Source organism: Moschus berezovskii, chromosome 12 (assembly GCF_049115385.1).
Source record: "Moschus berezovskii isolate FMDL1 chromosome 12, NW_MosBer_1.0, whole genome shotgun sequence".
In the NCBI taxonomy this organism is placed as follows: Eukaryota; Metazoa; Chordata; class Mammalia; order Artiodactyla; family Moschidae; genus Moschus; species Moschus berezovskii.
This window is the reverse complement of record NC_142471.1, coordinates 28,314,614-28,342,431: the sequence shown is the minus strand read 5'-3', so window position 1 is coordinate 28,342,431 and position 27,818 is coordinate 28,314,614. Positions and strand designations below refer to the sequence as shown.

The following is a 27,818-nucleotide window of genomic DNA, read 5'->3' as shown; positions in this document are numbered from 1 at the left end:
TGGGTGCCCCTACCCCATGGCTGACCCTCAGGGATCACCTCCAACAACACCGTCTCATACCTATGTCCAGACAACACTCCCCTGTGTACAAAAATCCCCCTGCCTTAAGGGCCCCAAAGGAGCAACTGAAGTAGAGTCTGGGGGTGCTGGAGGCATGTGCTGTAGAATGTTATGTCCTACAGCTCTGCCTTCAGAGCACCTATACCATCTCCCATATGTAGTGAAACGAAGTCCCACAAACTCCGTGGCTTAAAACAATGTAAGTTTATCATCTTACAGTTGCTGTGGCTAGAAGTCCAACATGGGTCTTACTGGACTAAAATTAAGCGGTTATGAGGCTTGCATTCCTTCTGGGGGCTCCAGAGAAGAATCTGTGTCCCTGCCTTTCCAGCTTCTAGAAGCCATGCTCATTCCTTGGTTGGTAGCCTCTTTTTCCATGCTCAGACCAGAAGTATAGCACCTTCAAATCTCTCTCTCTGACTGCTGCTTCCATTCATACCCCCTCTGATTCTCCTACCTCCCCTTAAAAGGACCCTTGTGATTACAACAGGGCCACACAGATCAGCCAGTTATCTCCCCAGGAAGGCCCATAACTTAATCACACCTGCAAAGTCCCTGTTGCTACATGAGGTAACACAGTCCCAGATTCCTATGATTAGGAAGTGGACACCTTGCAGGTTATTGTCTGCCTACCATACCCCAGCCCCACTAGATGACACCCTTTCCTCCAGAATTCCTGAGTAAGGCATCCTCATTTCCCAGCGCTGCCTACAAACTCTGGTGAGGCCAGGCTCAACCCTTCTGCAAAGGCCTTGGAGGGGGCTTCGCAAGAACTGAGCTGCCTTCAGCATCTGGCTTCGGGAACAGAGCCACCAGGAATGGTTTGTGAAAAGAGGGGGAGGGAACAGCCGTGCAAAGATCCTGTGGCACAAGCCCTCAGGCACCAGAAAGAAGGCAGAGGCATAGGAAAGCACAGGTAAAGGGAAGGTGAAAAAGGGACTGGGGCTAGGTCTTGCCAGCCTGGCAGGATTCTGGTCACTGCCCTCAGAACACCACGGAAAGGTTTTAGTGACATCCCTTGCCCGTCAGAGGAGCTTGGTACAACCGAATGAACGGACGGATGGAAGAATGAGTGAATGAGCCCATCTACCTTCCTTCCGCCCTCACCAATGACCTGCCCCAAACCTCCCTTCTGCACAGCAACAGTCAACGGGATCTCCCAGGCTTGCTCACTTATTTATTTCCCCATGGCTGCTGCTACCGACCCATGCAGCCCGAGTGTGGCTCTGTGGAAATGTCTGTAATCGCCAGCACACTTTAGGCATTACTTCCACACCATTTAGGGCTTTCCGCCCCAATAGCTGCTGCTGCATGTCCCTCTGTCTCTATCGTTTGGGCTGTACTGGGTGGATATTTTGTTGTTTTTTTAAAGGCCTAGTGGCCCCTGACTTTGGGGAACCTGATGATGTGGAGAGGTGAGGAGAAAGACAATGCTTTGGAAGAATTTATTATTCTTCTCCCACCGTCCTGGCCCTGCCCCAGCCCTGAACAGAGAAGGGGGGAAAAAAACCAACAACAATCACTTCAAGCTGCTAAGAAGCCTTTAAAGATTTTTGTGTTTTCTCATGCAGGCCTGAGATTGGTTTGCTGATAGGAGCTGCAGCTTTGTAGAAGACTGAAGGAGGTGGGACGCAATAAAGGTCACTTCAAGAAGCCCTCTCCTAAGCAAACACCTCCCCCCTTCCACTTTCTCTGGACCCAGGGCTGGCCTCTCAGAAGCACATAGACTTATAGTAAACCCCAAACCCCAAGCAAATACACTGAGGGTAAAATGCATTTGGACTCACTCTGCGGGGGCAGTACAGAGGAAGTCATCTAGGGCAAGCTGTGTAGCCCTGGGCAAGTTATTTAACCTCTCTGGGCCCATTTCTCCAGCTATAATATGAGGAAAATCACATCTTTCTTACCAAGGGGATGACTTCTATGAGGATTGAAGGAGAGCGCAAAAAGGAAGGGGCCCACCTCCTTTCTCGCCTTCCCCTTCCTCTCAACCCAAGTTTCAGCCATTCCGTTTAGTTCCCTGTGCAGCCTCCGGTCTCAGCTCCCAGGCAGTTCCATATCCACCTGCAGGGATGACCCACGACCAGGGAGGGGCTGCCTAGAGGGGATGCCCACAGGGGATAGACTGGCCGGCCTTGCTGTGTGTGGGCTGAAGGCTGAGCCCTGCACATCCATCGTCTCATGTCACCTGCATGGTGACGACCCTGTATCAGCACCACACTCATTTAACCAGAGACAGGAAGTTTCCTAGAGACTCACAGATGTAAGTTGGGAGACCAATATTCAAATCACTAACCTAACCACTGTGGTTCTATTCATTGTGGGAAGTGACCTCCGAGAAGAAGCTGGCTGCCTGTACCCTGAATCTGAGGTGATTAAAAACACCTTCCCTGGTGGCTCAGTGGTAAAGAATCCACCTGCAATGCAGGGATGCAGGGAGATGGGGGTTGGATCCCTGGGTCAGGAAGATCCCCTGGAGGAGGGCATAGCAACCCACTCCAAGATTCTTGCCTGGAGAATCCCATGGACAGAGGAGCCTGGTGGGCTACAGTCCGTGGGGTCTCAAAGTGTCAGACAAGACTGAAGTGACTGATTATGCACACATGCAACAGAATGCATATAATAAAATGAAAATAGGCAGAAGTAACCCACGAGGTTAGAAGCCAGGGTAGTGTTTGCTTTCTGGAGGGAGGAGGAAGGACTAGAAAGGTCACAAGGGGGCTTCTAGACCCTGGAGAGGTTCTGTTTCTTGATCCAGATGTAACACAAATGTATTCAGTTTGCAACTAATTCATAAACTTATGAACAGTTATGGTTGCTCACTTCTCTATATATACACTCAGGTAATACACAGACTCAAAAAACGGAAGGAAGGGGGAGCAGGGAGGAGTGGGGGAAGGAAAGAAGGAAGGAAGGAAGGAAAAGAAAACTCATGAAGCCTGCAGGGCCACTGGAGAAAACACAGGGGTTAATCCACCAAACCTGAACGAGGCTTGAAGTTCAGGGCCTTCCTATCTGCCCTGTAGTTTTACCCACACCGTGGAGTGGACAAGACTAACAGTCCTATCTGACACAGGGGCAAACTGAGCCCTGGAAGGGGGAAGAGACTCACCCAGCCACAGGTGGTGGAGCCCCTGGCCTCTCTGGGCTAGAGCTCACCCCACTTGAACTTGCTGAGCTGTATGGACAGGTGACAAGCTGGAGGGGCTGGTCACTGGCTGAGCCAGCCTGAGGAAGGTTCAGTACCCAGACCTGGGACTGGCTGACCTCTCTTGTCTGAGGGGAGGCCTGGTGCCATCCCAAGAAGGAAATGCCAGGCCAAGGTAAGGACATAGAAGGTTCACCAAGGAGGAGGTTTAGAAGCCCGGATCAATGGAATAGGTGTAGGAGCAACTCCAAGGGCAGGGACTAAGAGAGGCCTGTGCCTTCAAGTTCAGTGGAGAAGACCAAGTGAAGAGCTCGGGTCTGATCCCAGTGGATCACTTCCAAAGGCAATAACCTGGGCAAGTCTTCCAACTCCTCTAATACTTGACTTGGTTATCTGTAAATATGGACACAGAGGACCTCTCCTGCCCTCCCCACTCTGTTCCAAAAAAGGAAGAGTAGGGCTTGGCTAAATGACAGGAAGGAAGATGGCGCAGGGGGTTTGGGTGAGAGCAGCTCAGGGGAGGGCACAACATGAACACAGGCAGGGCAGCAGCAAAGTGAACAGATTGCAGGGAGGCTCCAAGACAGAAAGGACGGGAGAGCTGGGAGAGCAAAGCCTCGCGCAGTCGGGACAGATTTCTACAACGCAGGGCTTGTGCTGGGAACGGTGGAGGCACAGCTGAGCTCACACTGGAAGATACCAACAGGGGAGGGGTTGGAGGGAGAGGCTCCCAAGCCTTTTCCCTCTCTTGGGGGCAGGGCTAGGAAAGGGGACCAGGAGGTGTGACCCTCCTGGACAAGGACGTGACCAAGCAGTCAGCTCTTTGCAGTTGGCAATTCCCCACGCCGTGGAGGTGGGCTGGCCAATGGATGGAGAAGACAGTGAATGGGGGACGACTGCACTGAACCTAGTGATTACGCCCGGGTGAAATCTCTCAGCCGCATCATCGCATCTGGAGAGAAGAGCTGGCTTTTTAATAGACGGACAGGAAGCTTCCACTTAAGGTTATTATTAAGAGGGAGCGTTCAGCCCCTCCCAGCTTCCAGGCAGCACCACAAAGTTGCAAAGTAACTAAAGGATGCTAAGGAATCACAGAAATTATAATAGTTTCATCACCCGAGACCTCTCCTCTCTCATTTATTTGGTAGAAAACAAGGTGGGTCAAGCAGCCTGTGAATGCATCAAAACAAACTTATTGAGTGGGGGCCCCAATATTATTATGGGGGGGTTGACAGGCCTGTCGCCAAGCCATTCTGACAATATTCAAACTTGTTAGGGGAAGTAGAGGGGCTGAGACAAAATCCCAGAGCCCCTGAGAAGAGGCAATGCAGAAGCGCAAGCTGGTGTCTGGTCCACATCCTCATGAAGGTTTTGCATAGAGAAGGCAGCCTGAGGCCACTGCCCCTGGGGTGTGGGGGGTCTGTGGGAGACCAGGAGGCACCACCCCTTGTGCTGCTAGCCCAGCTCTGGACATCCACCTGGGAAAACAGTGTTGCGCCTCCCACCCAGGCACGCCCTCAGTCTCATCAAGTTCTGGAAACTGCATCTCTGAGTATCCTGCCCAGTCACCTGAGGTCTTTAGCAGTTTGCCACTGATTTACCGGGTGACCTTGGGCTCATCCTTGACCCTCTCTGGCTTCTGATCGCTATAGAATGTGTGGTGGGAGGAAGTCAACTTGACTGCCCCTCTGGTGATAGTTTCCAGGAGCCTATTTGAAATGCTCTCTACCTATTACTAGATATTTCTAGGTGACTCTGTTTCCATTTTTCCCTTGTCATGTCTTTGTTTCATGTTTCCCACATGTTTCCTGTCTCCTACTGAACTGTGAGTTCTTGGCCACTGACACCCCAGTATCAACCATTCAGTCCATAGCAACAGAGCCTACCTGTCCAGCTGCAACTTGGACTTCAAGCAACTTTCCTGAAGTTCTTGGGGAACTTCTCAGAACAATAGGAAAGCCAATCAATTATCCTGCATGGGTGCTGTTTCATACACACGCTATCACTGAACTTTCACAACAACCCCAATGTACCCCTATTTTACAGATGAAGAAATGGAGGCTCCAGCAGGCTAAGCCCCTTGCTCCCAGCCTCCCACTGTGGAGTTAGAGCCCCTGTGTGCCTGGCTCCCTCACAGTGCTCCAGCAGGGACCAGGGACCCCATGTCACAGATCGGGCTCAGGTTCTTATCATACAGTGAAGCCGCAGCTGCCCTTGGCTGCACGAGGGACCTTTTTCAACCCTCTGTTTCCTAAACCTGTCCTCCCACTCATGGTCTAAGGAAACCCCACTGCCTAGAGTGAAAGGGGTGCAGGCAAGTGTTCTGCTCCCTTCCTCCAACAGGCCCCACCGGGGGAAGAGGAGAACATTATGGAGAAAGGGAGATGAAGGATGCCAGATGGACTCTGGCGCACGAGGCCGACAGCCCAGCAATGCAGTGGGAACATCTCCAGCAGGCAGCTATCATCTCCTTCCATTTAGAGGTTCTTTATTTAAAGGGTGGGGGGCACAATAAAAGATAACCCAGCATGTGCCAGAGAATTCCTAACGCACACAAGCTGGATTCCACACACAGTCCCCTGCTTCGGATGCATGGCAGAGGGCCCTGCAGTCACTGCAATAGCATTACATGGCCCCCAAGACTCCCAGTGAGAATCGGCGAGGAAACTGACATAATTAAGAGCAGTATTACCATTCAAGCAAAATAATAATTTGAATCACATCTGGGCTCCTTCCATCTCCTGCTCCTGCACTGTCCTCTTCCCTCACGCTAAGGATGCTGGCGAGAGTCCACAGGCCTGGCCATGCGCCCCAGGCAGGGAAGGAGGGGCCACAGGGGTCCCGGGGGCTTGTGGGGGGGTGGTCCTGGGCGTCACTCCACAGTGGGGATGAGGGAGCAAGGAGCTTTGAACTATGCGGCTGGGCTGAGCTCTCTGGGCCTGGATTCTGTGGGACTCCGTTTATTCCCTCCTGGGCACCTAAGACTCCAGCAAGAGACGGCAGAAAGTTGTTGAGTCATCCCTGCAGGCAGGTGGAGCAGGCTGGCACTTACCCACGTGTGTCGGTCTCTCACTTCTCACAGATAATGCTGCATGTACATGTGGGAAATGTTGGAGGTTGCCTTCGGGGGCTAGCCCAGCAGAAGGTGCATAACTATGACGAGGGCTGGGTCCTGACCGTTGGGATGGTCCTCACTGCAGACCGCTGGCAGAGGGCTCTGAGTGAAGCTTCTCCACTGGACCCCCACAGCCTGCGCACAGGGCTCAAGGGCCAGCCCCAGCCTGGGATGGGGGGAAGCCTGTGCTCAGAGCCCAGAGTCCTCAGCTCACCTCCCTGCATCCTGTCTAAATCAGGGCAACTTTTGGCAAACAGCAGGTAATGGCAGAGTAGCAAAAAAATCCATGCAAAGGTGCTGAAAGATGAGAGACAGCAAGACTATGGCTCTAGTTGCAAGAATATCTGACACCAGGGGACTTAGGGAAGGCAGTGATCTTGTACTGGCCTCCATTTCTCTCATCCTGAAAATGGGAAGAAAAATTGTCCCCTAACTTACAGAGCTGTCATAAGGACAAATGAAAGACAGTGAAAAAGCCAGGACACAGAGAAGACGTCACTTAAGTGCACACACACCACCACCACACACACACTCCAGGACTGTTGCAACAGGCAGCGCTGCTGATGTGCTGTGTGCATAACTTCACTGCTACAAGCCCAAAGCCTGCTGTCCTTGCTGCTGCAGGCTGTGACACCCACTGGAAGAAGGGAGGATTTCTAGGTACCGGTCACTGTGCTGACAGGAGGAGATCAGAAAAGACACAGGCACCCCGGGGTGCTCACTGAGGGGCCCAGAGGCGTAGCCCAGGGCCGCCACCTGCTCTGACTCTGACCAGCAGGATCCAGGGCTCCTGAGATGACCAACTGGTCTCCCTCTCCCAGATCAATAGGCGGGTAGTTATAGATGCAGAGGGGGCCGCCGAGCACCGTGGCCCCAGGGTATAAATTAATATGGCCTGTCAAGGGGCTGCCTCTCCTGGCATGGGAGATGATACTCTTGCGAGCAGGGCTGATACCTTAGGGGGATGGCAGGCACAAGCCAGTGGGAGTCCCTCTCATCCCCACTTCTCTCTGCAGCCTGAGAATGCAGTTTATAAATTATTCATCATCTGATGGACATACCTTGAGGAGGGCAGCTGGGGGCACTGCCACAGGGCCCAGTGGGGCTAATAGATTTAGCAAGTCCACCTCCACATGCTCTGGGCCACTCTGGGCTCCCCACATGCCCAGGGCACATGGGATGGCACGGCTAAGGTTCAAGAATTGGCAGGCAACAGCAGGCATCAGTGAGCACCAGCAGTGAGTTCTTGGCAATAAATACTCCTGCTGTCCTTCCAACCACCCAAGAGGCAGAGGAAGCAGCAGGGCTCTGCCCATTTGTGAAGTTCACATCCAAGGGCCAGATCTTGGGCTGGGTATTGAGGACGCACAGGTACTTGAGCTCTGTCCCTGCTCTGTCTGGCAGGAGACATGGACATACAATGACTATAACTATGACCATTTATTGGGCATTTACATTGGGCTCTAGGCTAAGCAATTCTCATACATGGTCCCTTATACTTCAATCTCACAATAAATAATTTTGCAAGGCATGCATAATTATCTCCATTTTGTAGGTAGAATTGAAGTTGCCTCCTGAAGGTCACATAATCGGACCTGTCCCTGAATCCTGGCCCCATCCTTGCCTAGGTTTGGACAACTTATATAATGTCTCTACTTCCATGTCCACATCTATAGAATGGGGACAAGAGTGGCTACCCCATGAAGTGAGGGTTCAGTCAGTTCCCATACCGGAAGTATGGCATTAGGCACACAGGAAGCTCTCAATAACAAAACACCACCTTACTATTAATCATCTTAGAAATGAATTCTTTATTTGTTTCACTGACAAAGGATTATCAAGAATACTCTTCTCCCTGTTTTCCCATCCCTAGGAAGGACATACAAGGAGTGACTTTCATCTGTCCTTATTAAGTGATATGAAGAGATGGTGTGGCCTAGTTGGACCTGGGGCCAGGAACCTTGGGTTTTGGCTCCGATCATGTCCTGAGCCATCTTTGAGGATCTGAGAAGAACTCTCAGCCTCTCAGGTCCCTTTTGACTCATCTCAGCCCCACTCCTCCCCACCTCCAACCTCATCCCCATCTTGTTACCTGAAGCCAGGGGTGACAAAGATCTACGCAGGACCTGTCCATCACAGAAACCTGGGCAGGGAGCCAGAAGGCCCACTTCCAGGCCAATTTGTTTCTACAAGGTAACAGGGGGCACCAAGGGACACACATACCTGTATAGTCACTGTCCCACCTCAACAGGATCTCTGGTCAGGAGTTAGAGTTTACCTCCTTCTTCAGGAAATTCCAACATATGGGAAAAAAAAACTAGAGGATCTCAGAAAGTATATGATATTCAGAGACAACATAATCTGCTTCTCTGCATAACAAACTCCTACTCATCCTCTAAGGTCCCATACGAATAGCCCCCATATATAGACCAGTTCACTCCTTTCACAGTTCACTCCATAGGTCTACTCCTTCCATCCCACTTTGCACATTCTAAGCTGCCATAGCATATAATACATTTAGAGGTAGTCAGACATCTACTTGGAGAAGGCAATGGCAACCCACTCCAGTACTCTTGCCCGGAAAATACCATGGGCACAGGAGCCTGGTAGGCTGCAGTCCATGGGGTCGCAAAGAGTCGGACACGACTGAATGACTTCACTTTCACTTTTCACTTTCATGCATTGGAGAAGGAAATGGCAACCCACTCCAGTGTTCTTTCCTGGAGAATCCCATGAACGGAGGAACCTGGTGCACTGCAGTCCATGGGGTTGTACAGAGTCAGACATGACTGAAGCGACTTAGCAGTAGCAGCAGCAGCAGCAGCAGCAGCAGCAGCAGACATTTACTTACTTGTTTTTCTCCCTGTAAAATTACCTTCCCTGAGCACAAAGACCCTGGTCTAGGGCTTTTCCTACTGGCACTATTATAGCTCTCACAATAACCTCACAAGGGAAATATTGTTGCCCATCTTATAGATAAAAAACTGAGGTCCAGAAAGATTAAGTTCCTTCCAAAGTTATACAGCTGGCAAACAGTAGAGTCTGTTTTTTTCTACCCTGAATTGCCAAGCCAACTGAAAATCCCTGGGCCCCGCTCCATAGCTGTTCAGCAAATGTTTGTGTTCATTTCAAACAATTTGAGGGAATCAAAGCACAGTGGATCAGATTTGGACTTTGAAGGACAGGCAGAATAGAGTTAGGCTACAAGAAGAAAGAAAACCCTCCAGAACTAGTTAGAACAGTACAACATGTGTTTTACAAAGAAAAGTGACACACAGACACATGCTCAGAGGCACTGGCTTAGCCCTTTGGCTGACAGGAGGACTCATGAGGAATACCAGAAGATAAGCTGAGAAAGGTAGGTTGAGGCCAGATGGCTAAAGGCCCAGCTAAGGAGGCTGAACTTCTTGGAACGTCAACGACATGGCCAGCCCTAACACTCCAGAGGCCCTCATGAGCCCAAGGAGACTCCTGGCACCATCTGTCTTCTGACCCAAACACCTAGGCCCTAGAGTCACCTCCCTGGGGCACAGCTGAAGGGCTGAGGAGAGGGGGCAGAAGGAGGAGCATGGGGCAGTGCTGAAGGTCAGCGAGGTGGGCACGCACCCCTAACAGAGGTGCTGGAGCAGCGCTGCTGGGCAGAGACACAGGCAAACACGTTTGAGCAAATTGGAATGCCATAAAAGTCTATTACAGCAAATCAAACAGCAGTCAGCATGACAGCCATTAGCCTGAAATGAATACACGGGGACTTAATGAGGTCTGTCGAGGCTGGCTTGGTGAATTAAGTTGCCAATTCTAGCAGGATTTCCCTTTTCTTTACGGACTTGAAAGCATCCACGCTGCCTCGTTAGGGCTTCGACAAGTGAATTGCAGGGCCTTTCACCCTGATAAAATGGATAATTACATGTAGAACAGCTTAGAGAGGGGAGAGGGGTGGGCAGGAGGGGAACTGAGAACAAACAAACCCAAACACACCTGCCCGGCTTAGGCAGGGGCTTTCGGAGGGAGACAGGGCAGGTCAGGGAGGGCAGGGGGCGGGTGAACTTCTCTAGGAAAGGGGAGGTGCCTGGTCTTGACCTGCCTCCCACCTGCTCAGGTGCTAGGCCTGAGGAAGTGATTCCCCATGGGTTGATGTTTCTAGGCAGCTGTGGACAGGCTGAGGGTTCTCAAAGATGGGCTGCTGCGGCACCTCTGAGAAACCCTCTGGTGGGGACGGCCACAGATGTTATCCCCCAGGGCGTGCTGTCACCATGGAGTTAAAAATGCAGCTTCCTGGGCCGGCTCTCCCCAAACCACTGATTCAGAATTGCAGGGGCCCAGGAATATGCAGCCTCACTAGTTCCCCAGGAAATTCTGATGGGGTGTGTTTGGGAGCCTCTGATTCATCACCTCTCCAATACTCAGCACTAGATGGCTTCTGAAACATGGGCTTCTGCTTCTGTTTTAACTTCACGGATGGGGAGCTCAGTACATCCCTCAGCAGAGCTGGGGAGGAGACTGTGAAAGTTTCAATCAGCAAATTCTTCCTTATGTAGACCTAGAATTTACCTCCCTGTAACTTTTTCCTCATGCCTATTCCAGGGTTCTGGGCACAACAGACCCAAATACTATCAAGACCCCGAGGGCTCGGGGGAGTGGAGGTCAGGAAGGTTAGGGATGGTGTGCAGGCGGTTGGGACTACCAAAGAGGAGCTAAGTGGATGGACGGAGCCACTGGAGGCCTTCGCTAGCCCTTCAAGGAATAATGAAGTACTGGGGGTAAGACGGAGCCACTCATTTTGGATTCCTACTCAGATCATGGAACGTCAGTCCTGGAAGGGACCAGGCCACCTGCCTCAGCGTAACAGCTGTTGGAGCTGAAGCCATCAGAGGGGCAGCAACAGGTCTAAAGTCTTAGCTGTTAGCACTAGGACCCAGGTGTCTTGACCTCCAGGCTACCTCTTCCCACCATATAACAGGAATTCTGCTGCTCACCTTGGCGAGCTTCTCCTGGAAACCCACCTCTTCCAGGAAGCCTATCGAGATTTCTCTGATTGCTCTGGTAACCCCTGAGGATGCCTTGTGGGGGTCTGTAGTGCCCCTTCCCCATTCCTCTGGTTTGTGTTCTCACCCCGTTCACACCCACAGGGCCTCTGCCACTGAATCATGTTTCTCAAGGGCGAGGGCCTGGGGTTTCCAGAGTGACCTCCACGTAAGCAGGAGATCCCTGGCTGAAGCCTGGGCAAGGACCAGCAGAATCTTGACTGGTACTCCAGTTGGGACCTGAGTCCAGCAGCTAAGCTCTAGCTCAGATGACCACCCCAGGGCAGGGCTCGTCAGTGCCAAACCACCTTGGGTCAGGAGTGGCCAGGCCTCCATTCAGCTGACACCACATCCCCACTGGCTACATGGAGCTGCCCGGAGCAGGGCATCGAATATCGGGCCACTGAAGTGACCCAGGGAGGTTTACATGCAGGTGAGTAAACCGCATGGGCCAGCCTCCAAGGACTGTGCGTCCTTCGAGCTAGCCCCTCTTGGCCCACCCTCTCCTCATCAGATGGGCAGGAGGCAGGCCATTTTATCTCACCTGTCCTCTGTTTTTGTTAAAGAAGGAGGACTATGGCCCAGAGAGGTTAAATGATGCACCCTAATGGACCCAGAAATCTGGGGGCAGAGCAGGGGCCAAGCCTGGGGTCTCTGGTCTCTGGTTCTGGCTCCCGTCATTATATATTCCTCTGGCCTCCCAAGTCTGTGCAGTGAGAGCCTGGCACGGCGCCAAACTCACAGCAGACACTCAATAAATATTTGTTAAATAAATGAACGACTGAAGAGGCTCTCTCCTTGGAGGCAGAGGCCTTTGGAGAACCCTGGGGGATTCCAATGGGGCAGTGTTGGAGGTCACATTTTCTTCTGGCAAGGGAGATAGGAAAGGTTGGCCCGGGCTGAGAGCAGGGACGCAACCCCTCATCCCCTTGCCATTGCTGCTGTCTGCTGCCCCTGTGAGGGAAGGCAGAGGGCAGCCATGCCTGCCAGGATGGCAGCTGAGCAATGGGTCCAAGGCTCATTAACTCCGAGCCATGCCCTTGGTTTCTAAGCCCGGGCCCGGAGTGCAGGCTGGCACGTAGAGACCCTTAATTAAATTAGGGAGACTTCCAAATGAGCAGGGGCCCAGAGCCAAGCTGCAATCCCTGGGCATGCCGGCCACAGCTCAGGGCACTGTGCCCCTGCGCGTAGGATTGCAGGGTCTCTCTTCCTGTGTCCCACTCCATCTGGGAGGGCGTGAGCACCTCCGGTGTACCCCACCCGCACGTTGGTCCTCTCTGTGGCACAAGCAGAGGACCCTTGACTCACAGCTGAGTAAGGAGGGCCAGCAACAGGAACATGGGGGCATGATATCAGGTTTCTTCATCCTTGAGGCATCTGAGGCTGCCCTGGGAGTCAGGAAGCTAGAAGTCAAAGCTGTGTGACCTTAGACAAGTCACTCTCCCACACTGAGCCTCACTTTTCTCATCTATAAACTAAACAAGTATTTTCTAGAGCTCTTTCAATTTCCTTATCCAATGACATAAAGGGGTGAGAACTCCAATGCCACAGTGGCAGCCCCCTCTCCCTAGTGGATGCCAGCTCCCATCCTCACCCTTTACTGCTGCTGTCCAACCCAGAGCCCCTAGGGCAGGCCTGAGGGACACCCAGTTAGAAGCTCTTTATCCACCACATTCAAGGTCTTTGAATCGCTAACTGCTACCCCAGAAGCCTGCCATCAGCCACCAGGGAGAGGGACAGAAAGCAATGAGAACCCTGGGGCCAGCAGCCAGCTTATAATCGAACCGTTCGTAATGCAATAATTTGTACTTCTCAATTACCAGCAATGGCTTGGTTTTACACTCATGCACTCATGCAAATACACTCAGAGTACACAGACGACCCAGAGGAGCCAATGGCCAGCGAGCCAGTGGGGCAAGTGTGGGGTTCAAGAAAGAAAGCCCTTTCCAGTCACTGCATGTACCCTGCATCCTGGGGGGACTGTTCTGGCTAAAGCTGGGAGGCCTAGGGTTTTAAGTCCGCCAACCCACACATCCAAGGCCCACACGCTGTGAGTGGAAAAAATGAGGTACAACCTGCCTCTCCCAACCTCTGTCCTGTCCCTGACTCTGGCCAGAGTTCGGGGATTTATCCAGGGCCCTCTCTCAGGCATGAGTCTCTCACCAACCTGCTCTCTGCAACCAGCAGACAAGCCCTGACAGAGGTACTGGCTTGGTCACCAATGTGCCCAGAGCAGATGCCCAGGCTGAGGTGTGGGCAGGAGAGAAGAAGCTGGAGCTGCCTGTCCCCCAGCATCAGTCTATTCCCAGATGGCCCCAGAGCAGCAGATCCCAAATGTCCCTCGAGTGTGACCCTGGGGGCACCTACCTCAGGGATGCGGACACTGTAGGGCTGATTATGAAATGTGGGCGCGTTGTCATTCACGTCCCCGACCTGGATGTTCACCTTCCTTGTAATCACCTGGCAAGACAAGTGTGGAGAGTTAATGTTGGCCTGAGCCTCTGGCCTCTTTCCAGCCGAAGGCCCAGGAACCCTGCCTCCCCGGGCAGCAGGGGCCTCAGGAGACACTCACCCCCTGGTGGTCACTGACAGAGAACTCCACTGTGAACTCTGACTTGGTCTGAAAGAAAATGTAGGGAGGGAGGAGAACAAAATTAGAGAGGCGAGCTGAGGCCCTGAGTCCAGAGCCCTACACGGGGGTGGAGACCCTCCAGCATTGCCCGAAGAGCTGGTCTGGGACTGGATAGCTGAAGGCTTCCCTACAAAATAAACACTGTCTTTTGGACTGGAAAAGTAGGTTTGGAATATGGATCTTTCCCATAAAAGAGAAACAGATTAAAAGTCAAGAATCTTGGATTCTAATCTGGGCTCTGTCTCTAATCTGCTGTGTGATCCCAAGCAAAGTGTGGCCACTTCAATGTGAGTAGAAACAGGGGGTGGGTTTGCTCAAACCCTTACTTTAATTTGCTAAGGGCTACTGTCATCAGTTACTGAGTCTCTGGAAAATATCTTTTGAGGAAACATTTGTTGTTGGGGGGGAGGTGGCGCGGAATGTGGGAGACCTGGGTTGAGAAGAGCCCCTGGAGAAGGGAGTGGCTACCCACTCCAGTATTCTTTTTTTTTTTTTTTAATTTATTTATTTTTTAGTTGCTTTACAGAATTGTGTTGGTTTATGCCAACACCCTACAGTATTCTTGCCTGGAAAATAGCATGGACGAGGAGCCTGGCGGGCTATAGTCTAACAGGTTGCAAAAAAACCAGACACAACTGAGCCACTGTCTTTCACACACATGGAAATGACAAGTGTGGCTCCCACGGAGCTGCTATCCTACAGGGGATGTACCCAAGGTCACTGTCCCTTTGCCTATCCAGTGTTGCCCTCTACTTGGAGACACTCCCAGCCACCCCATTCTAAAGCCAAATGCAGACATCAGCACTGGCCCTGGAAGAGGGACACCATTCAGGCAGGAAGATTCTGCTTCAGGGTGAGAGACGATATACCATCTTCCTCTAGCGTGTGCCCCTGCCTCCCTAGGGAAGGACTGGGGCGGAGATTGAGCAGGGTCATACCTCTCTGTCCAGCGGCTGCCGGAGCCACACCACGCCTGTGTCAGGCTCCACAGCAAAGAAGCGGGAGGCCTCCTCCCCAGACACGCCAAACACCAGGGGGTCATTGTCCATGTCTCGGGCCAGCAACTGGGTCACAGAGGAACCTGAAGTACCCACAGGGGACAGCAGAGGACAAAAACAGGAGGTTAGTCCATTCTTGAGCACCTTACTCAGGCAGCTGAGTTCCTGTGGAGAGCAGTCGCCCAATAGACCACCAGCAGGTCATTGACTGCTACAGGACCCCTTTGCATCTTTGGCTCCATCCCAGGCTCCCTGCCTCTGCCCTGGTCACTTGTCACAATGTTTAACAGGGAACTATCATTCACCTTGTTCTATGACTTCCACCTATCCTCTTTCAACTTAGAGAAAGGGTTCTCCATGTGGCTCAGATGAGCACAAGTCCACAACCCTTCAATTCTTATATTCCAAGATGGACACACTACTTCAGTTCAGTTCAGTTCAGTCGCTCAGCCGTGTCCGACTCTCCGCGACCCCAATGCATCACAGCACACCAGGCCTCCCTGTCCATCACCAACTCCCGGAGTTCACTCAAACTCATGTCCATCGAGGTGGTGATGCCATCCAGCCATCTCATTCTCTGTCGTCCCCGTCTCCTCCCACCCCCAATCCCTCCCAGCATCAGACTCTTTTCCAGTGAGTCAACTTGTCACATGAGGTGGCCAAAGTATTGCAGTTTCAGCTTTAGCATCAGTCCTTCCAATGAACACCCAGGACCGATCTCCTTTAGAATGGACTGGTTGGATCTCCTTGCAGTCCCAGGGACTCTCAAGAGTCTTCTCCAGCACCACAGTTCAAAAGCATCAATTCTTCGGCGATCAGCTTTCTTCACAGTCCAACTCTCACATCCATACATGACCACGGGAAAAACCATAGCCTTGACTAGACGGACCTTTGTTGGCAAAGTAATGTCTCTGCTTTTTAATATACTATCTAGGTTGGTCATAACTTTCCTTCCAAGGAGTAAGTGTTTTTTAATGTCATGGCTGCAATCAGCATCCACAGTGATTTTGGAGCCCAAAAAATAAAGTCTGACACTGTTTCCACTGTTTTCCCATCTATTTCCCATGAAGTCATGGGACCAGATGCCATGATCTTCGTTTTCTGAATGTTGAGCTTCGAGCCAACCTTTTCACTCTCCTCTTTCACTTTCATCAAGAGGCTTTTGAGTTCCTCTTCACTTTCTGCCATAAGGGTGGTGTCATCTGCATATCTGAGGTTATTGATATTTCTCCCAGCAATCTTGATTCCAGCTTGTGCTTCTTCCAGCCCAGCATTCCTCATGATGTACTCTGCATAGAAGTTAAATAAGCAGGGTGACAATATACAGCCTTGATGTACTCCTTTTCCTATTTGGAACCAGTCTGTTGTTCCATGTCCAGTTCTAACTGTTGCTTCCTGACCTGCATACAGGTTTCTCAAGAGGCAGGTCAGGTGGTCTGGTATTCCTAGCTCTTTCAGAATGTTCCACAGTTTATTGTGATCCACACAGTCAAAGGCTTTGGCATAGTCAATGAAACAGAAATAGATGTTTTTCTGAACTCTCTTGCTTTTTCCATGATCCAGTGGATGTTGACAATTTGATCTCTGGTGCCTCTGCCTTTTCTAAATCCAGCTTGAACATCTGGAAGTTCATGGTTCACGTATTGCTAAAGCCTGGCTTGGAGAATTTTGAGCATGACTTTACTAGCGTGTGAGATGAGTGCAATTGTGCGGTAGTTTTGAGCATTCTTTGGCATTGCCTTTCTTTGGGATTGGAATGAAGACTGACCTTTTCCAGTCCTGTGGCCACTGCTGAGTTTTCCAAATTTGCTGGCATATTGAGTGCAGCACTTTCACAGCATCATCTTTCAGGATTTGAAATAGCTCAAGTGGAAATCCATCACCTCCACTAGCTTTGTTCGTAGTGACGCTTTCTAAGGCCCACTTGGTTGGGGCGGGAGAAGGGGACGATGGAGAATGAGATGGCTGGATGGCATCACCGACTCTGTGGACATGAGTTTGAGTGTACTCTGGGAGTTGGTGATGGACAGGGAGGCCTGGCGTGCTGTGATTCATGGGGTCACGGAGAGTCGGACACGACTGACTGACTGAACTGAACTGACTTCACATACCAAGATGTCTGGCTCTAGGTCAGTGATCACACCATTGTGATTATCTTGGTCGTGAAGATCTTTTTTGTACAGTTCTTCTGTGTATTCTTGCCACCTCTTCTTAATATCTTCTGCTTCTGTTGCTGCTGCTGCTGCTAAGTCACTTCAGTCGTGTCCGACTCTGTGTGACCCCATAGACAGAAGCCCACCAGGCTCCCCCGTCCCTGGGATTCTCCAGGCAAGAACACTGGAGTGCGTTTCCATTTCCTTCTCCAATGTGTGAAAGTGGAAAGTGAAAGTGAAGTCGCTCAGTCGTGTCCGACCCTTAGCGACCCCACGGACTGCAGCCTACCAGGCTCCTCCTTCCATGGGATTTGCTAGGCAATAGTACTGGAGTGGCTTGCCATTGCCTTCTCCGTCTGCTTCTGTTAGGTCCATACAATTTCTGTCCTTTATGGAGCCCATCTTTGCATGAAATATTCCCTTGGTATCTCTAGACCTAGCCAATCAGAGCACAGCATCTCCCTGATCACAGTGATTGGTTCGGAGATAAGCATGTGACCCAAACTAGCCAATCAAAGCCAAACCTGGAAGTTCTGCTGAAACAAATAGGAGAAAGGTGTTTTTCTTCCACTGGGGTTGGTCCTGCTGGAAGCCATCTTTGGCACCACAGGAACAGCCTGGCTGAGGATGAGGCCAACAAGGAGGAAAACAGAGCCAAATGGTACATGGAGAGAGATTCCTGATGGTTTGAGGGTCTGCAGTCAACTGTACGTGATATTAGCTCTAATCCCTGGACTGCTCAGCTGTGTGGGCTAATAAATCAACTCCTCCTTTTTTTTTAGCCTTAGCAGAGTTGGATTTCTGTCTTTTACGAATGGAAGCAATATCTTCTAATTCAGAAAATTTTACAAACCTGACACTCATTCAACAGTGATTAGGTGCTGGCTATGTGGTATACACTGGAGTACACAGAGGTTAGGAACATATGCGGCAGCATCAGGGGACTCCAGTCTAAAACCAGGTGACAAAGTCTACCTCCTGTCCACAATCAGATGACAGAGGTGTTGCCTTCATCAAGAAACAAAGCCCTGGCCAGAGGGCACCCTGGGCATCAGAATGCCTGGCCTAACCCTGCCTAAGAAGTTTTAGAGTAAGTCACCTTCCCCTGGGGTTCACAGCAACCCCCTCAGGTAGCCTTCAGGTAGGGTGACCAACCACCCAAGTTTGTCTAGGACTGAGGCATTCATTATTTCTAGGATAAAGCACAAGCTTGAATCAAGATTGCTGGCAGAAATACCAATAACCTCAGATATGCAGATGACACCACCCTCGTGGCAGAAAGTGAAGAAGAACTAAAGAAGCTTTTGATAAAAGTGAAAGAGGAGAGTGAAAAAGTAGGCTTAAAACTCAACATTCAGAAAACTAAATCATGGCATCCAGTCCCATCACTTCATGGCAAATAGATGGGGAAACAATGGAAACAATGAAAATCACTGCAGATGGTGGCTGCAGCCATGAAATTAAAAGACACTTGCTCCTTGGAAGAAAACTATGGCAAACCTAGACAGCATATTAAAAAGCAGAAATATTTGCCAACAAAGGTCTATCTAGTCAAAGCTATGGTTTTTCCAGTAGTCATGTATGGATGTGAGAGTTGGATTATAAAAAAAACTGAGCACCAAAGAATCGATGCTTTTGAACTGTGGTGCTGAAGAAGACTCTTGAGAGTCCCTTGGACTGCAAGGAGGTCAAACCAGTCAATCCTAAAGGAAATCAACCCTGAACATTCATTGGAAGGACTGATGCTGAAGCTGAAACTCCAATACTTTGGCCACCTGATGCAAAGAACAGACTCATTGAAAAAGACCTTGATGCTGGGAAAGATTGAAGGCAGGAGGAGAAGGGGACGACAGAGGATGAGATGGTTGGATGGCATCACTGACTCAATGGACATGAATTTGAGCAAGCTCCGGGAGTTGGTGATGGACAGGGAAGCCTGGCATGCTGCAGTCCATGGGGTTGCAAAGAGTCGGACACAACTGAGCGACTGAACTAAACTGAACTGAGGCATTTCCCAGGAGATGTGCTAAAACCAGGGGGTAACAGGCATTGGATTAGGTTGTGACTGTAACTTCAAGAGGTCCTTAAACCCCGAAGAACTGTGCAAAATGTTCCGAGTGTACAGTCTGTCATTCTCTGCAGGGAGGGTCTGCAGTTTCCATCTGATTCTCGAAGTAGTTAGGTTAGAACCATGGCTTTCAGCAAATCACTTCTTTCAAAGCCTCAGTTTACCCTATAAAATGGGATGGACACTCTTTTTGCCCCATATACTGACTCTCATATTTACTGAATAGCTCTGATGATCTAGCTAAGGAAGGAAGGATTCAAGACTTGGGATTTAATTTAGAAAAGAATGCTGATGAGCTTTTCTAAGTCAACTTTTGAAAGAATTTCTAACATGACAATGAGAACCAGTATTCTGGAGCACTAACCACATTCCAGATACTAGGTTAAGGATTTCTGTGTAATATCTAATTCAGTCTTTCCTGTTATTCTGCTCACTTAACAAATAAGGTAACAGAGTGATTAAGTAATTTACCATGGCCACACAATTAGCAAATGGCAGAGTAGGACTTCAAAGCCCAGGCATTCTGGCCCAGTGCCCACATTTGTTTCCACAATCTTACAAATCTCAACACTTGATATGTGAACTCAAGATTCAGGATGTCCATGGACATGACTCTATCAGGCCCTAAGTGACTCAGAAAAAGAAGATACTGGGCAATCATTGGGCACTTATGAAATGACAGACATGAAATGCGAGCCCATTCACATGGGTTCTTTCACTAAATCCTCTCAACTGTTTGGTAGTCATTTTCCCATGCACTATACAGATTAGGAAGTTGAGGCTTGGAAAGGCAAAATAGGCTTTCCAAGATCACACATCAGAGTAGGACATGCCCGCATTCAAGGTGATGAGAGGAGGTAAGAAGCAGGAGGAGTAAAATCATGGAGTGGAAAAATCAGAGATCTTTTGGAGAGTTCCCTTCCCATTTTAAAGGTGGAGAAACTGAAAGCATTTAGCAATTTGCCCAAAGTACAACTCTGAGCAACAGAGTCAGGGCTTAAGCCCAAGTTTCCAGACTCGCAGTACAGTGCTCCTTCCTAGGGGAGGAAGGAGGGGATATGTGAAGTCATAGAGAAACCAAGCACATGTCCCCAAAGCATCTGTGTCACTCAGTGACAGGCAACTATTTTATACTGAGACAAATGGGAATATAATGTGAGTATAACATTTAATTCATTTTTAAAGATATAATCTAAAACCATAAAAGAATTTCCAGCCTCCTGCTGACTTCTGGGGACATCTGGTTCCTTTCTGATACCCTCGGGGTCCTTTAGTGGAAAAGTTTGAGAAATACTGAGCTACTTCCCAAGGCCTTAGGGAGATTCAGTACGAGGAAACTGAGGCCCATGGGGGCCCTGCTTGTCCACAATACATCATCAAGTCCATGGTAGCCCCCTGGACTGGAAATCTCACTTGTCAACCTCCTTCAGGGCCCAGCCCAGGTAGAGAATATGGGGCCAAGCTCCCAGCCGGTCCATGGGATTCCAGAAAGGTCACACTGGGCCCCCACCCAAGGTCACACAACTTGGCCCAGTATCCCAAATGGCTCTCCCAGGCTTGATGCTCAGGCTCTCCCAAGAAGGGGGGCACTGGGCAGAACAGGGATGGGGCCATCAGCTGCTGTCACCCACCCTGTAATTTTCTGGACTTTTATCCATTTTCCCCTCAATTATGTGTTGCTCAAAATGGTCCTTTTCGGCTTCCTCATGGGCTCTTGCCTGCTCACACCTTCTTTGTGTCCCAGGTAATTGCTAGTGACCTTTTCTAAGTGTACTAATTAAAGGTGCCAATTTAATATTATATTTAAGACAAGACGCCCCACAATTTTCCTGCTAGGCACATACTCCCCCGCCCAGCTATCCTGCCATTCTGTAGAAACCAGGCCTGGCTTTGGCTCTCTAGGACACAGGACTCGTTTCCCCATTAGGGAGGTTTCCAGCAACCTCTGTTTGCACCATTCAGACAGGAAAGGGGCCAAGCTGTGGGGCCCAAATCCCACTTAGTGCCCCCAGAAGCAGCCCCTAGGAGAACCATTCCAGCTGTGGGATCCTGGCATACACACACCATGCACTGTTTCCCACCTGGGAAACAGTAGACCCTGCCACTCAGGCTATGCAAGACCTGAAGCTCTTGTTTTTAATTGTAGTAAAATATATATAATATAAAGTGTATCATTTTAATTAATTCTGTGGCATGCAGTACATTCACAATGTGGTGTAAACATCACCATTATTTGTTTCCAGAACATTTTAATCACCCCAAAAGGAAACCCATCCCTATTAGCATTCTTCCCTATTCCCTCCTCCCCCAGCCTCTGGCAGCTGCTAATCCACACTGTCTGTCTCTACAAATTTTCCTGTTCTGGATATTTCATATAAATAGAATCATACATTAAGTGCTGTTTTTTTTTTTCACTCAGCATAATGTTTTCAAGGTTCATCTGTTTGTAACATGTATTAGTATTTTTAACTTTTCATTTTTTATTGGTGTAAAGGTGATTAACAATGTTGTGAGAGTTTCAGGTGGACAGCAAAAGGACTCAGACATGCATACATATACATGTATCAATTCTCTCCAAACTCCCCCTCCTAACCAGGCTGCCACATAACATTGAGCAGAGTTCCCTGTGCTAATATATTAGTATTTAATTCCTTAATTATGACGACTACTCCACTGTACGCTATATTTTGTTTACCCATATCATCAGCTGATGGACATTTGAGTTGTTTCCCCCTTTTGGCTACTGTGAATAATGCTGCTATGGACACCTGTGGACAAGTTTTTGTTTGAACATCTGTTTTCAATTCTGGGTGGGGTGGGTATATATCTAGAAGTGGAATTGCTGGATCCTATAGAAACTCTTAACTCTTTGAGGAACCACCAAACTGTTTTCCATAGTAATGACACCATTTACATTTCTGCCAACAATGGATGAGACTTGAAGTTCTCTTCAGGGGTCAGTCAGTTCAGTGGCTCTGTTGTGTTCAACTCTTTGCGACACCATAGACTGCAGCAATGCCAGGCCTCCCTGTCCATCACCAACTCCCGGAGCTTGCTCAAGCTCTCTTCAGGGGTAAGAAGGGTAATCATTGTTTCACAGGGGCTTACCACTCCCTGTACGTGGAGTGATGGGAACTCGGCAGTTCTCCATAGCCAATACCGTTGGTATCCTGCCTACTATCCCTTACATACCACTGTCACACATACCAGCCTCACCGCCAATTGCCAGTCCTGAAGGGTTCTGACCACCAGAGACTGCTTCAAATAGGACAGGCCTGTTTATGCCAGGGAACTAATGCCCCTGGTAGAGCACTCAATGAATGACTGATGAAAGATGGCAGATAAAGAGTTGGTAGATAAATGCCCTAGCTCCCTCATCTCTCAGGGGGTAATTCAAAGACTGTTTTCCAAACCAGCTCTTGAAGTTCCCCCATGTGATTCATGTCCACTTGCCCACTGAGGTGACTCGGTTGATGAAGCATCTTTATGACTTCCTTCTCTTCCCAGTCTCATATTCTTACTCCCTGACCTGTGTTTCCTGGACTCTCCTCCCTGATAAACTATTTGCACTTGAACTCTCATCACAAGACCTGGCTTCTGTTTCATAAGACCCCCTAAGACTATGCCATCAGGATCACCCAGTGTGCTTGTTACAATACAGATGCCCAAGCTTTGCTCCTTGATGGGCTGCGGAGGGAGCCTAGAGTGTGAACATTTAAACAGCAGCTTCCATTCTCCCTGCAAGAGATTCCAACACACAGCCAGGTTTAGAAGTTCTGAGATTGGTTTACAGCAGGGTGATATTCAAATATTTAACAACAGGCACAGTACAGGCATCAACCAATCAGAAAGGATGCTGGCCATAAACAACCAGACCAGTGAGTACTGCCTGTAAGTCAGCCTGGTTTATGGCTCACATTTTGGATGCAGAGAAAAGCTCCTCTGGCCCCAGGATGATTTAAAGGCTCAGTCTTAGGGCTCTCAGCTCAATCGGCGCTTCTGGAGGATTCTCTGTTCTTGGCCTCCCCTACCTCACCGGGAAGGGTAATCCAGAGAGGCTGGCCCCCTCCACCCTGAGGCAACCCAACCCAGGTGAGGGCTTAGACTACCTCATGGGTGGAAAGTGGAACCCTGAAGAACTTAAATCACTGTATACCCGTGTTTACAGCAGCATTTTACAATGGTCAAAGGTGGAAGCGACCCAAGTGTCCACTGATGGAAGAATGAATAAACAAATGGGGCACCTACATCCAATGAAAATTACTAAGCCTTAAAAAGGAAGGAAATTCTGACACAGGCCACAACATGGATGAAACCCAAGGACCTCATGCTAAGTCTATGCTGATAAGCCAGTCTCAAAAAGACCAACAGTGGTATTATTCTGCTTATATGATATACCTAAAGGAGTCACACTCACAGAATCTAGAAGGGTGGTTGCCAGGGGCTGGGCACAGTGAGGGATGGCAGTTGTTGTTTAAGGGGTTCAGTATTAGTTCTATAAGATGAAAATAATTCTGGAGATTGACTGCACAACACTGTTAACAAACCTAACACTCTGTATACTTTAAAATGGCTAAGATGGTAAATTTTATGTTATGTGTCTCTTACCGCAATTAAAAAAAAATGTTTTTAAACCCAAACTTAAACCAGATCACATGTAAGGCCCCTGTGACCTGACCCGAGACAATCCTCCCACTGCATCTCACAAAGTGGCCCCTGGACTCACCCCCACCTCCACCGTGGTTTTGCCTCTGCTCCTGAACACTCTGTAGCTGCCTCAGGACATTTGTCCTGGTTGTGTCCTCTGCCAGGAATGTTCCAACCTGAGGTCACTATATACTACTCATTATTCACCTCTCAGGTCACGAGTTCCCTTCTGGGAGAAGGTAACTCACATACCATCATATAGATAGAGTCTGTCTACAGAGATGTCATTCTGTGTCCTCACACCCACATCACTGTCTTCACAGCCCCTACCTCATCTCAAATGACCTTGTTTATTCACTTGACTTGCTGACTACCTGCCCCAACCCATCTGCCTCCCTCCTTGCGCACACACTCCTGTTAGCTCTATGTGGGCAGCAGCCTAGCCTGTCATGTTCCCTGTTGTATCCCTAAGCCTAACATGAGGCTGGCATCATGGAGGCACTCAGTAAACAGTCATTGGGTTAATAAATGGATGCTGCCAACTTCCTAGAGGTGTTGGAGAAAGACAGTCCCCAAAAGTCACGAAGATCTCTGAGCCACGACAAGAAAAGAGAATATAGCAAACTAACTCTTAATTATGTACACTAATGGACAGGGAAAAGCACAGCTAATCAAAGCCTACTAATGCCCAAACCAGAAGCACTTGGCTTTGGATGCAGGTGGAATCATACTGGGGCATCACTGGCTGATGGTCCATTCTCTCAGGGACAGCCTTATACCCTATCCTGAGGCCATGTACTCTCTCCTGGGGGTCATCTGGGGCAGTGTACCTTATTCTTGGGGCCAAAGACTCTATCCTGGCAGCCAGGTACCCCATCCTGGGACCATGTACCCCACCCTGGGTTCAAGTACCCTATCTTGGGGCCATGCATCACATACTGGCCAGTGTATCCCAACTTGGGTGCCATGTACCCCATCACTGGCAGTGTACCCTATCCGAGGGCCCAAGTACCCCATCCTTGGGCAGTGAACCCTGTTCTGGAGGCCAGGAACCCCAGTCAGGGCAGGTATCTGTCCAGCAGATTGCAAATGCCCCTCCCTGGGAGGCACAGGGCTGGTGACACATCCCCACAGTGGCCTAAGCTCCTTAGCAGCAGGCCATATCCATCTTCCTGGCAAGGGGTGGACAATCACAGCTTCCTTTGCAGCCCTGCTGGGCCCATGCTGCTCACTGAGATGACTGTTATTGTTATTATTGTTATTTGCACTGAGGGGTGAGGCCTGGGATTGACATGTCATACACTCCTGGGGAGCTGTGAGTCTTTACCTGTTGGACCAGGGGTGGGCCAGAAACTCAGGCAGGGAAGTGGCAGGCTGCAAGGCCTTTTTATATTATTTTTATGTTTTGGATGGGGGAAGGATGAAGGCTATATTCCCCAAACACGGAGAGGGCACGACAGAAAGAATTAAGGGGAAGAAGAGTATACCATGCTCCGTCCTCACAGTGGCATCCGCTGAAGGCAAGCCTCTGACCGTGCCACGCCTGTCTCAGACACCTGCCACGGTTCATACAGAATTCAAATCAAATTCCTTCCTGGACGGCCAGTGCTCCCCCCAACCTGTGCTCAACTCCCTGGCCAGTCACATTCCCACCACAGCCCTGGGCTCAGACTGATGCACTGCTGTCACCTCTCCAGCACACCAGGACCTCGCCTGTTCCTACACACATCCTGGGGCTGTTCCTTCAGCCTGGAAGGCCCTTCTTCCTCTCATGGACTCTCAACTCTCGGTCACCCTTAAACACCTGCCTCAAACGCCCCCTCTGTCATGAAGATCTCCCTCCTCTGTGCTCCCTGATTTGTCGTCTGTAACTCTGCACTGCAGGGAGCAGGCATCACTCCCTTGAAGGTGGAGGCTGATGTTCTGGGGCATACCTGGCAACTCTCCCCACCCCTCCGTGACAATCAGTCTTCTCTTGGGGCTGAGGAGCTGGCCCATTCCTTCCCCAACCGAAGCAGACATAACTAATTGATCACAGCTCCCTTTTCTGTTGAGTCTATGTTCAACTTTAGGATCCTTCACAATGCTGGGTTCCATACAGCCACTGCTATTCAATCCTCCAAGGCATGTGGGAGCAAACCTTTTGCAACCTGTGACTTATAATGACTTCACATCAGCCCTGATCTACAGTTACTTTCCAATCAGAGGCTAAGTATCTATTAACAGCATTCTGCTCTTATCAGGTTCAGGGCAGTTAGGAGGGAGAGAATCAGACAGGTAAGCTCAGAAACAAGGACTAATAACAGCAGAAATGAGAACCAAAAATGCCCCTTCTCACTTTACAGAGAGAGGAGCAGGGGTCGTGGCTGGAAGATGGCTGCTTGAGATGGGTCTGTGTATGGGTGAACAAGGAGTAGCAGACAGCAGGCCTCCAACCCCAGGTTATAAGTCCTGAGTTATACCCAGGTGCTTCTGAGAATAACCACTGCCCCCCTCTCCCCCCGGCCATGAGCCTGCTACACAAGGCCACCCCATTCAGGAGGGACCCTCACCCCCACCCCTGGTCTGGAGGGACCTAGCTGCTCTGGCCTTGATATCTGCAGAGCCAGGGGCTCCTGCCCTCTCTGTCTCCCCTGGAATGAGCCCCCACCCCCGCTCCCCGAGACTGGGCTGGCCTTGGAGCCTGTAATCTCATTTGTCTCCCCTCTGGGATCAGACAGGTCAGTTAAGTGCCTTGATTCCTGGGGATAATCTCATTTGTCTTAGGTTTTCCCCTCCCCGCTCTCCGGCTTCTATCAGGCTCCTTCCCTCTAACTCCCAGGGGTCCTGAACTTGGTTTGACCTCAGGGGAGCCAACTTTGTTTAGGGGTTATCTTGTGGGCCCAGGCCCCACCTTACACCAGTGTAAGATGTGAGGCGGGCCTGTTCTCAAGCCAGTCCTGCACTGGCCAATGTCCTTACACTCATCAGAACACCTTTGTCTGGATAAAGGAAGTATCTCTGACACCAAAGCCCACAGGCCCTCTTCACATCCTTTCTTTCCTACAGCTCAGTCTACTTGGCACAGATGATATAAACTGCCTGGGGGAAGGAAATGAGCATTAATTTAGCACCTACTATTTTCTAGGCACTATGCTCAGTGGTTTTCATTCATTCTCTGTCATCTATTTCTCACAAACCCCAGAGGGGGGTTAGCATCCCCACTACACAGATAAGAATACTGAGGCTCCTGGGGTAAAATAACCTACCCAAGGTGACACAACTGGGAGGTGGCACAGCAAGGATTTGAACCCCAATTCTGTCTGACTCAGAATTCACCTTCCCTCCACAACCCTCATAGCTTTAATCACAAAGCCTTTTGGGGGAATCTGAGGCTTCCCTCTCCTCACTCCACAGAGACTAACGCCCAGGCTCCCTCCGTGTTTCAGGCTACTTTGGACTCCTGGGTTGCTTGGCTGGCCTGAAGGTGAGCACACTTGAGGTAGGAAATGTGGACCCTCTCCATCAGCTGGGCTTTCCACGACCCACTTATCACTGGCCAGGAAGATGGTAACTCCCTCCTGAGAGTCAGCGAAGGGGTGACCAGCTCACCTGGGCACACAGGTGTCTGATGGCCAAGGGGACAGGCTAATTCAGCAGAACAGAAGGAGACATTTAACAGAGCAGAGTGATGTAAGCTCAGAGGCTTCGGAGGTGGGGAAGAGCCAGAGCTACACGTGGCTGTTATTTTAAAGTAATAAAGCACAAGAGGAAAGATAAGACATTAAATATTTGAAGGGTCTGACTCTGAGTCTCAGAATCCCAGAGCTATTCTGCTTCTGGCACAACCATGATAGAGTCATCATGGCCAAGGGCTGCCTGGCCCGGTCACAGACACCAACATACTCTAATCCCCTAGGACCTTATGAGTCACAGAGAGGTTGATACTCGCCCAAAGTCACCTAGCTTACTCAAGGCAGAGCTGGGACTGTTT

At 50.0% G+C, this 27,818-nt stretch overlaps 1 protein-coding gene across 1 annotated transcript in view; it reads right to left on the bottom strand.

Moving 5' to 3' along the window:
* Positions 1 to 27,818, bottom strand: part of CDH23 (cadherin related 23) — a 442,755-nt gene that overhangs the window by 311,041 nt on the left and 103,896 nt on the right. The window contains exons 4-6 of the mRNA XM_088841955.1: positions 14,918 to 15,060; positions 13,920 to 13,967; positions 13,715 to 13,807 (exon numbers count right to left, since the gene is read on the bottom strand). Of these exons, the coding sequence (XP_088698081.1) occupies positions 13,715 to 13,807; positions 13,920 to 13,967; positions 14,918 to 15,060 (284 nt within the window). The remainder of the gene's footprint in view (positions 1 to 13,714; positions 13,808 to 13,919; positions 13,968 to 14,917; positions 15,061 to 27,818) is intronic.